The sequence below is a fragment of the Triticum urartu genome, chromosome 3A (assembly GCF_056163025.1).
Source record: "Triticum urartu cultivar PI428250 chromosome 3A, HENAU_Tu73, whole genome shotgun sequence".
Classification (NCBI taxonomy): domain Eukaryota; kingdom Viridiplantae; phylum Streptophyta; class Magnoliopsida; order Poales; family Poaceae; genus Triticum; species Triticum urartu.
In genome coordinates this window covers 553,248,738-553,259,417 of record NC_141875.1, presented here as the reverse complement: position 1 = coordinate 553,259,417, position 10,680 = coordinate 553,248,738, and the positions used below count along the sequence as shown (strand labels likewise).

The 10,680-nt window shown below is 43.1% G+C and overlaps 1 protein-coding gene across 2 annotated transcripts; it reads left to right on the top strand.

Annotated features, from left to right (window-relative positions):
* The first annotated feature begins 5,225 nt into the window (after window positions 1-5,225).
* Window positions 5,226-10,264, top strand: LOC125545024 (F-box/LRR-repeat protein At3g26922). 2 transcript variants are annotated; one of them, XM_048708861.2, is made up of 4 exons: window positions 5,226-5,413; window positions 6,820-7,766; window positions 9,362-9,517; window positions 9,607-10,264. In XM_048708861.2, the coding sequence occupies exons 2-4, from the start codon at window positions 6,861-6,863 to the stop codon at window positions 9,976-9,978; spliced, it is 1,434 nt and encodes a 477-aa protein (XP_048564818.1). In that variant the 5' UTR covers window positions 5,226-5,413; window positions 6,820-6,860; the 3' UTR covers window positions 9,979-10,264. The 2 variants fall into 2 exon arrangements, with proteins under 2 accessions (XP_048564818.1, XP_048564819.1); XM_048708862.2 differs by having other exon boundaries at window positions 5,231-5,378.
* Window positions 10,265-10,680: the final 416 nt, after the last annotated feature.

Below are 10,680 nucleotides of genomic sequence, written 5' to 3'. Positions count from 1 at the left end.
AAGTTGCACTGTCATTATTAACTTTGCATCTTTTGGCTTCAATATTATGAGAATGTGTATCACCACAATCGAGATCCAACAAACCATTTTCATTGGGTGTATGACCATAGAAGGTTTTATTCATGTAAACAGAACAACAATTTATTCTCTTACTTAAATGAATAACCGTATTGCAATAAACATGATCAAATCATATTCATGCTCAACGCAAACACCAAATAACACTTATTTAGGTTCAACACTAATCCCGAAAGTATAGGGAGTGTGCGATGATGATCATATCAATCTTGGAACCACTTCCAACACACATCGTCACTTCACCCTTAACTAGTCTATGTTCATTCTGCAACTCCCGTTTTGAGTTACTACTCTTAGCAACTGAACCAGTATCAAATACCGAAGGGTTGCTACGAACACTAGTAAAATACACATCAATAATCTGTATATCAAATATACCTTTGTTCACTTTGCCATCCTTCTTATCCGCCAAATACTTGGGGCAGTTCCGCTTCTAGTGACCAGTCCCTTTGTAGTAGAAGCACTTAGTCTCAGGCTTAGGACCAGACTTGGGCTTCTTCACTTGAGCAGCAACTTGCTTGCCGTTCTTCTTGAAGTTCCCCTTCTTCCCTTTGCCCTTTTCTTGAAACTAGTGGTCTTGTCTACCATCAACACTTGATATTTTTCTTGATTTCTACCTTCGTCGATTTCAGCATTATGAAGAGCTTGGGAATCGTTTCCGTTATCCCTTGCATATCATAGTTCATCATGAAGTTCTACTAACTTGGTGATGGTGACTAGAGAATTCTGTCAATCACTATTTTATCTGGAAGATTAACTCCCACTTGATTCAAGCGATTGTAGTACCCAGACAATCCGAGCACATGCTCACTACTTGAGCTATTCTCCTCCATCTTTTAGCTATAGAACTTGTTGGAGACTTCATATCTCTCAACTCGGGTATTTGCTTGAAATATTAACTTCAACTCCTGGAACATCTCATATGGTCCATGACGTTCAAAACGTCTTTGAATTTCTGATTCTAAGCCGTTTAAGCATGGTGCACTAAAATATCAAGTAGTCATCATATTGAGCTAGTCAAATGTTCATAACATCTGCATCTGCTCCTGCAATAGGTTTGTCACCTAGCGGTGCATCAAAGACATATTTCTTCTATGCAGCAATGAGGATAAACCTCAGATCACGGATCCAATCCGCATCATTGCTACTATCATCTTTCAACTTAGTTTTCTCTAGGAACACATATAAAACATAGGGAAGCAATAACGCGAGCTATAGATCTACAACATAGATATGCAAATACTATCAGGACTAAGTTCATGATAAATTAAAGTTCAATTAATCATATTACTTAAGAACTCCCACTTAGAAAGACATCCCTCTAATCTTCTAAGTGATCACGTGATCCAAGTCAACTAAACCATAACCGATCATCACGTGAAATGGAGTAGTTTTCAATGGTGAACATCACTATGTTGATCATATCTACTATATGATTCACGCTCGACCTTTCGGTCTCAGTGTTCCGAGGCCATATCTGCATATGCTAGGCTTGTCAAGTTTAACCTGCGTATTCTGCGTGTGCAAAAACTGGCTTGCACCCGTTGTAGATGGACGTAGAGCTTATCACACCCGATCATCACGTGGTGTCTAGGCACGACGAACTTTGGCAACGGTGCATACTCAGGGAGAACACTTTTATCTTGAAATTTAGTGAGAGATCATCTTATAATGCTACCGTCAATCAAAGCAAGATAAGATGCATAAAAGATAAACATCACATGCAATCAATATAAGTGATATGATATGGCCATCATCATCTTATGCTTGTGATCTCCATCTCCGAAGCACCGTCATGATCACCATCGTCACCGGCATGACACCATGATCTCCATCATCTTGATCTATATCAATGTGTCGTCACATGGTTGTCTCGCCAACAATTGCTCTTGCAACTATTGCTATCGCATAGCGATAAAGTAAAGCAATTATTTGGCGCTTGCATCTTATGCAATAGAGAGATAACCATAAGGCTTTTGCCAGTTGGCGATAACTTAAACAAAACATGATCATCTCATACAACAACTTATATCTCATCACGTCTTGACCATATCACATCACAACATGCCCTGCAAAAACAAGTTAGACGTCCTCTAATTTGTTGTTGCAAGTTTTACGTGGCTGCTACGGGCTTAGCAAGAACCGTTCTTACCTACGCATCAAAACCACAACGATAGTTTGTCAAGTTGGTGCTGTTTTAACCTTCGCAAGGACCGGGCGTAGCCACACTCGGTTCAACTAAAGTTGGAGAAACTGACACCCGCCAGCCACCTGTGTGCAAAGCACGTCGGTAGAACCAGTCTCACGTAAGCGTACGCGTAATGTCGGTCCGGGCCGCTTCATCCAACAATACCGCCGAACCAAAGTATGACATGCTGGTAAGCAGTATGACTTATATCGCCCACAACTCACTTGTGTTCTACTCGTGCATAACATCAACGCATAAAACCTGGCTCGGATGCCACTGTTGGGGAACGTGGTAATTTCAAAAATTTCCTACGCACACGCAAGATCATGGTGATGCATAGCAACAAGAGGGGAGAGTGTTGTCTACGTACCCTCGTAGACCGTAAGCAGAAGCGTTATATCAACGCGGTTGATGTAGTCGTACGTCTTCATGATTCGACCGATCCAAGCACCGAAAGCACGACACCTCCGAGTTCTACACACGTTCGGCTCGGTGACGTCCTCGCCTTCTCGATCCAGCAAGAGGGGCGAAGTAGTAGATGAGTTCCGGCAGCACGACGGCGTGGTGACGGTGTTAGTGAAGAACAATCTTCGCAGGGCTTCGCCTAACCACTACGAAAACTATGACGGAGGATAAACTAGAGGAGACGGGGTTGCCGACACACGGCTTGGTGTTTCCTGATGTGTCTTTGGTGCTAGCCCTACCCCTCTATTTATATGTTGAGCCCTGGGGTCGAAACTTGGAGTAAAAGCCTCCTCAAAGTAGGTTTCACTCGAAAGGCAAGAGTCCTTCTCGGACTCCAGGGCTAGACGCCAGGGTTCCCGGCGTCTACTCCCTAGACGCCAGGATTCCTGGCGTCTAGCCTCTGGTCTCCGCAAAACTTCCTTTTGCACTTTCCAAAAGCCTCGTGGGCTTTCCCCTTTGGCCCAGATAAAGTGTTCTCGTGCCCAAACATTTCGGGAAACATCCGGAACCCCTTCCGATGAATTCCGGAACCCTTCCGGAGATCAAACACTACTATCCCACATATCAAACTTTGTCTCCGGACCATTCCGGAGTTCCTCGTCATGTCCGTGATCTCATCCCGGACTCCGAACAACATTCGGTCATCAACATACATAACTCATATAGTACTATATCGTCAGCGAACGTTAAGCGTGCGGACCCTACGCGTTCGAGAACTATGTAGACATGACCGAGACACCTCTCTGTTCAATAACCAATAGCGGGACCTGGATGCCCATATTGGCTCCTACATATTCTACGAAGATCTTTATCGGTCAGACCGCATAACAACATACGTTGTTCCCTTTGTAATCGGTATGTTACTTGCCCGAGATTCGATCGTCGGTATCTCAATACCTAGTTCAATCTCGTTACCGGCAAGTCTCTTTACTCGTTCCGTAATACATCATCCCGCAACTAACTCATTAGTTGCAATGCTTGCAAGGCTTATAGTGATGTGCATTACCGAGTGGGCCCAGAGATACCTCTCCGACAATCGGAGTGACAAATCCTAATCTCGAAATACGCCAACCCAACAAGTACCTTTGGAGACACCTGTAGAGCACCTTTATAATCACCCAGTTACGTTGTGACGTTTGGTGGCACACAAAGTGTTCCTCCGGTAAACGGGAGTTGCATAATCTCATAGTCATAGGAACATGTATAAGTCATGAAGAAAGCAATAGCAACAAACTAAACGATCAAGTGCTAAGCTAACGGAATGGGTCAAGTCAATCACATCATTCTCCTAATGATGTGATCCCGTTAATCAAATGACAACTCATGTCTATGGTTAGGAAACATAACCATCTTTGATCAACGAGCTAGTCAAGTAGAGGCATGCTAGTGACACTCTGTTTGTCTATGTATTCACACATGTATTATGTTTCCGGTTAATACAATTCTAGCATGAATAATAAACATTTATCATGATATAAGAAAATAAATAATAACTTTATTATTGCCTCTAGGGCATATTTCCTTCACCAACTTTGACCATAAATTTAACCAACGAGACCAATTACGGTGGAAAAAAATTTATATAATTGAAAACTTCTTTCGAATATGAATTCATTGATATAATTTTTACTCCCGTCGCAATCGGTCTTGATAGTTAAATTTATGGTCAAAGTTGAAACACGGGGATAGAGGAAGCACTACATTGTGGAATGGAGGGAGTATTAACCAAACAGCCTCCACCAGCGATATTGCATATAGTGTTAGCATTATTCTGTTCATTGCTCTACTGTGTTACATTGCCAGCATATTCCATGTGCTGACCCGTTCTTCAGGATGCAACATATTATGTTGCAGACTTTTCAGACGAGGAGTAAGGTTCGCTAGGTCGTTGCCGTGCAGCTCAGCTATGTCGTTGGAGTTGAATGACTCACTTTATCTTCCAAGTCTTCCGCTGTTATCGTATTAGATGGCCTTAAGCCATATTAATGTAATAAGTTCTCCTTTGGGAGACATTCGATGTAATAAGTGTGTGATTGCTACTCTGTTATAAATCCTCCGAGTACTGTGTGTGTCAGTATTTCCGATCTAGAGATGACACTGAAACACAGAGACTTGACCGTCTGAGATCGGGTCGCTACAAATTTGTAGAGAAAAACATCTAGGATGCCAAAATATATCTCACTAGATTCAACATAAGATGTATTTCATATTATATATATTTGTAATATTGTAGGTATAAATAGTTTTTTTTATAAACTTGGTCAAAGTTTGACTTTAAAAAAAAATTCATATGCACTATTTTATGGAATGGGGGAGTATCAAACTTCTGTATCATTTGATTAATCAGAAAAAAAGAAAAAGAAAAAAATGCATTGGTCTCGCATGAAATCGAATGATGTAGGAGTTAAATGAGGCTTAATTAATTCTTATCTAGATGAGAGCTGGTCACACCTTTATTTTTATCTTGTGTTTTATCCAAAGGATAATTAATAAACTCCTTATTGAAGCCAGGCAGTGGCACGAGACATATCAGTCCGGTGGCACGCCACACCCCAAGCCTCGAACCCACCTAACCCTAGAGAAGCCCTCGGCCTCGGGTCGCCGGCGCCGTCGGCGACTCCGAGGGAGCTCTCCTCTTCCCTTGCCGGTGAGAACGGAACACCTCTCTGCCAGCCGTTTCTCGTAAGCATCTCATATCTTTTTTTTGCCCAAAGATCCCATTTCCCCTCTCTGTAAACACGTCGCGTTTCCGCTGCTAATCTATGCGCAGCAGCATGCAAACTGCTTAAATCTGGCATGCCAAACTCGTCCTACGGCGAGCTCTGGTGATAATCTGGCTCTTAGATAATCCCTATTGGTGTTAGTATTAAAACCAGTGGCGGATCTAGGATTTGAAGACAGGGTGGTCCTCCTAAATTTTTTTGACATCTATGACATGTGAATTTTCTAACTAATTATCAATCCCACATAGAGATCCCGTATGTTCGTATCTACATACCAGATCTACAAAAGCAGTGTCCGTGATCCTCTTCATTCTTCAGTAATTTTGCAATAATAACTTTCCTTTATCAAACATAATAACGTAATTGAACACAAATGATGTGCAAAATTATTTCTACTATGTGTTTGTCTATTCATGTGTTCTGGACAGTGGATAGCACGACAAAGAACAAACCCTAAATCAATTGGGGGGTTTGGCAGTGGGCGGCCTCAAATCTGACGACCACCGGGAGTGCTGGAGACCTGAGATGTGGTCTGTGCGGCGGGCGGCGGGCGGCGGCGGCTTGCTCCAAGCGCCGTGCGGCCAGGGCCAAGGCCACAGCCCGCAGGGGTCGCGGACGCGCGGAGGGTGAGGCTGGCTGTGAGGGCCGGGTGGATGGCGGAGAAGAAGGGGGGAAGAAGAGGCTCGTGGGCGTCCGGGTGAGCGGCGAGGCTGACAGGGTCGCGCAGAAGCGGCGAGGCGGGCGGGGACGGAGGCGGCTGGGCATCGTGGGCGGGAAGGCTCGATGTGGTGCAGACGTGAAGTGGTGGATGCATGCATTGTTGCTTGTTGGGTCAAGTGTTATTGGGCTTTTCTTTTTCTCTCCAACACGTCTCGAACTGCATAGGTATAAAGGCCGGACCAAAATTCCAGGGTGGGCCGCCACCCTGGCCACCCTGTAGCTCCGCCTCTGATTACAACAACAACAACAACAACAAAAACTCTTCATGGATTGGAAATTTGGATATCTACTGTTCATTACTTGGCTAGAAAATGCTCGATGCCGAGCAAAATGTTTTACTCTGTCTATTAAATTGCTAGAGAATGTAGTGCTCTGTTGTGGTATGCAGAAAAGTTTTGGTAGGAACGCAATACACAGGGGAGGCTGGAAATTGCTCTGCTTCCCTAATTTGGTGTTAAGATCGTAACCGTTATAAGAACTAACCAAACCTGCATTGCTTTGTGCGAACAACCCAGCTAAACAAGTAAAACATTCATACTGATGCAACATTGATAACATGGACACTTTTTGCGGCAATTGATATCTGCCCTGGGCCGGGCCTCATTACTTCATGTACTAATTGTGGAATATGTACACACATGGCAGGTTTTGAAGCCTTTAGGTAAGAAATCTGAGGTAGGGTTGCTATGGAGTCGTCAGATGACGAGCATGCCATGGAGAGTGATACTGTGACTAAAAGTGATCTGATCAGCGAGCTGCCTGAAGACATCCTCCAGAAAATCCTGTCGTGCGTGTGGATTAGAACTGTTGTGCGCATGCGCAGGGTGTCTAGGAAGTGGATGGAACTGTGTGAAAGCCTGCAGTTCATACGCCTTGATTACAGAGATTTCGAACATTGGAAGGTCGAGAAGTTTACTCATTTCGTTAACAACCTATTGCTTGTCCGTCGGAAAGTAGACTTGCACACATTCCAGCTGCATTGGAATCCTCATGGTCCCCTGAACTGCAATGATGTCAGAATGTGGATTGGCTATGCGGTGAAGCATAATGTTAAAGTGCTTGACGTGAAACTTTGTCTATATGATAAGACTGTTTTACCTCCTGCCATTTTCACCTGCCGCTCGCTTCAGGAGCTAAATTTGCAGTGGGGTAATGCTCCCTACCGAGATTATGACCACACGGGACTTGTACTGCCTGACATAATCAATCTTCCTTCTCTCAAGAAACTTACTCTGCGCGACGTGGAAGTGGATGAGCTTTCTCTGAACAGATTCATTGCCCGGAGCCCTGGCCTAGAAGACTTGAATTTGATAGACTCTGCGATGCGTCTTGATCTCATAGCCTCAAAAGCATTAAAAAGGCTAACCCTTGATGGCTTCCTAGGTGAGTGCGATGGATTCACAATTGCTGCCCCTCATCTCATTAGCTTTGAGTGCACGGGATGTTCACTGGAAGCTATTTCCTGGAGAGACCAACCATCTCTAGAGAGCGCACGAATAGATACTTGTGGGTACACATTTGATTGTGAATCAAAGTTCACTGGAGTTCTTAAGTATGCCAAGAAGCTTGCATTATTTGGTTCTGACATAAAGGTATGGCTTTTGAAAAGACAAGCCTGCGGTTCTATCTGTTGTTTTTTATCTTTAATATTTTTGCTAGAACATGCATTCTTTTATTATTCTTGTTAAACTATATAAAAATGAATTATAAAACTTATTACATTATTCAACCGTTGCTGTTGTTTGTAGTCATTAATGTCAAATTTATCACTACCATGTTTCCAGAACAAAATGGAAGTAAACAAAGTAGTTTTACTTAATAGTTGAAACACTTCTGCTGCAACAAAAAGGTAAAATCTAAGTGCCGTTGCTCAATGATTTGGGTGTACATTTTGTTTATTCTTGCTGCTAAAGTGGATCTGATCATTTTGAATGCAAAACCTAATATCCATGAGTTCATCATATTGCTCCGTTAACTTTGAATTAGTACTAATATTTAGAGCATCTCTAGCAGATCCTGTAAAAACACCACCTGTAAAAACAGTTTACAGGTCCCCTTATAACGAATTTACGGTACCGCGAGGCATCGGGCAGAACAGATCCCATAAACCCGTACCATAAAAGTTTTTTTTTTCTTTGTTTTCTCCTCACGCTTCTTCTTCCCCGGGACACACACATGGACGAACTCGAACTCTGGCCGGCCAGAACGGCGCCGCTCCGGCCTGCCGCCTGCTCCGGCCCGCTGCCTGCTCCAGCAACTTTCCGGCGACGCTCCGTCCCGCCGCATGCTCTGGCGATGCTCCGGCCAGCTGCTGCCAAGCTGCTCTGCCTGCTCGCTGCTTGCGCGCGGCGTCGCCAGGCCCCCTGCTCGAGCGTTGACCGGTTTTATGGGATCCTCAAAAAACGGCTCGAATCCTCCATATATGACGGATGGTTGCTCTAATATACGGGAACCTGTAAAAAAATATGGGGTATGCTATTTTACAGGATCTATTCGGTGTTTTTTTTTTCAACCTGTACAGTAAATCTGAACGTTTGACCGTTTCTACAGGATCTGCTAGAGATGCTCTTATGTTGGTCTAAATTCTAACAAACAACTATTGGAGTTGGTTCAATATTTTTCTATACTGATCTCTTCCACAATTTGATTTTCTTACCTTAGTTATGTCCACCAAAATAGAGCACACTTTCAGTAGAAGTAAAAGTGGATCAGATATGATGGAAGCATTCGGAGTGTGAAACCTGGATATGAAATGTAATTCTGTTTGATATGGATACTGTTAAGCTTTAACCACTTTGTTAGTGCTGTGCGTAAGCAGATAGAACAGAAAAAAAATGCGCTTGAGACATTGTGTTTGATAAGCTTACTAACAAAATTGGCAGTTTTTGTTTTTGATGAGCTTACACTTAGTTACTTGGAAGGCTTTAACCACTTGCATGTTTTCTCAACTGTAACAAAATTCATAATTTTCGTAGTGGGAAATTTGGTCTGTTGGCTTCTTATAGCTGAATATCAATTATCAATTATGATGCAACAGTTTTATATTGCTACATTTTCATGATGTCTTGTGTTGCAATGCTAATTTGATGTTTGCACTCTTCCGTTCAAGTTAATGATACGGTGTTATCGGTATTATAATTGCTTTAGGTTTGTCCTAGTCATAACTCACTCGCTCACTCAATGCAAGGTTATGTTGGAAAAGGAGCTGCCAACATGTTCAGCGTTTGAAAACCTCACAACTCTTGAGATTGGCGAATGGTATTTAACTGAGGACTTGTTCGTTGTGCTTCGCTTCCTCCAGCTTTCACCGAGGCTAGAAGAACTCACTTTGATGAATAGGCCGGTATGCTGCATGTAATATCTATTGCATTTATTATATTGAGAAGTTTTGCTGAAATATATCCTCTCCTTTTGCTTTCTGTTTATCTCTAGCTTGATGAAGGAGCGGAAATAGATTGCATGCCAATTGACGGGATGACCTTCCGGTGTCCACTCCTTGAAAGTGTTGTCATACAATGTTCAGAGGGTGATGGAAGAATTGATAAGCTGCTAAGTGTTCTGGTAGTCAATGGGATTAGTCCAGACAATATAAATATTGCCTTCTATGATGAAATTGAAAAGCGGGACCGTGCGGAGAGGATACGTGCCGACGAGGAACGGTCGAAGGAGCTGCGCATCTTCGAGAAGAGGGTGAGGAGAAATCCAGAATGGAGAGAGTATGATCCTTACGCAATGAGTGAGTCTGACAGCAAGCAGAGTGATGATGGGTTCAGCGACGCATCTGATGACCCTGATGACTACTGAGGGGGTATGGCTTTCAGAGCAATGAATTTGAGAGTTTGACGCTAGAGCCCTGCAGGGTGGGCTACTGCTTTTATACCCATCCAATATTCTGTTCCTTCTGTTCTAGATGAGACCTTCATCTCTTGGATCCTTCCTCTTGCTTCTGAAACTTGGTGACTTGTGGGTTATGGAGCCGAACATCTTATGCTCCGAGCGTTTGTACCGTTTGAGCATAGTTGTGTAATGCGACATGTATACATATTGACCTGTTGTTTTGAACATAGTTGTGCAATGTGACATGGATACATATCGACCTGTTGTTTCTGCAATTACTCTCTAGTTAGCCGTGTGGTCACTGATGGTTAGTGTTGTCCCATGCTCTAGAGTTCGTGTGTGCACTGTACGACCTTTCATATGATGGGAGGCCTTTTCGGTTAATCGACTCTAGAGCGGAGTTGTTTTCTTCCTAAGCTTTGTTCTTGGATCATCGGGGCTAGCATGATCAAAGCACAAAATGAGCACCTGAGAATAACAATTGGTTTTTTTTCTCTTGCTCAACTAATTGACTCAGGCATCCTTCATATTTTGGAATCCTACAGAGATGGTTGTTCAAAAGAATTGAATTTCATTCTCATTGGAGGTGTTTAACAAATGAGAGATAGTTTGTGGAGGATAAGTAGATTTTTTAACTTAACCGTCTGTTCGAAGGGATAACTCGGTCCT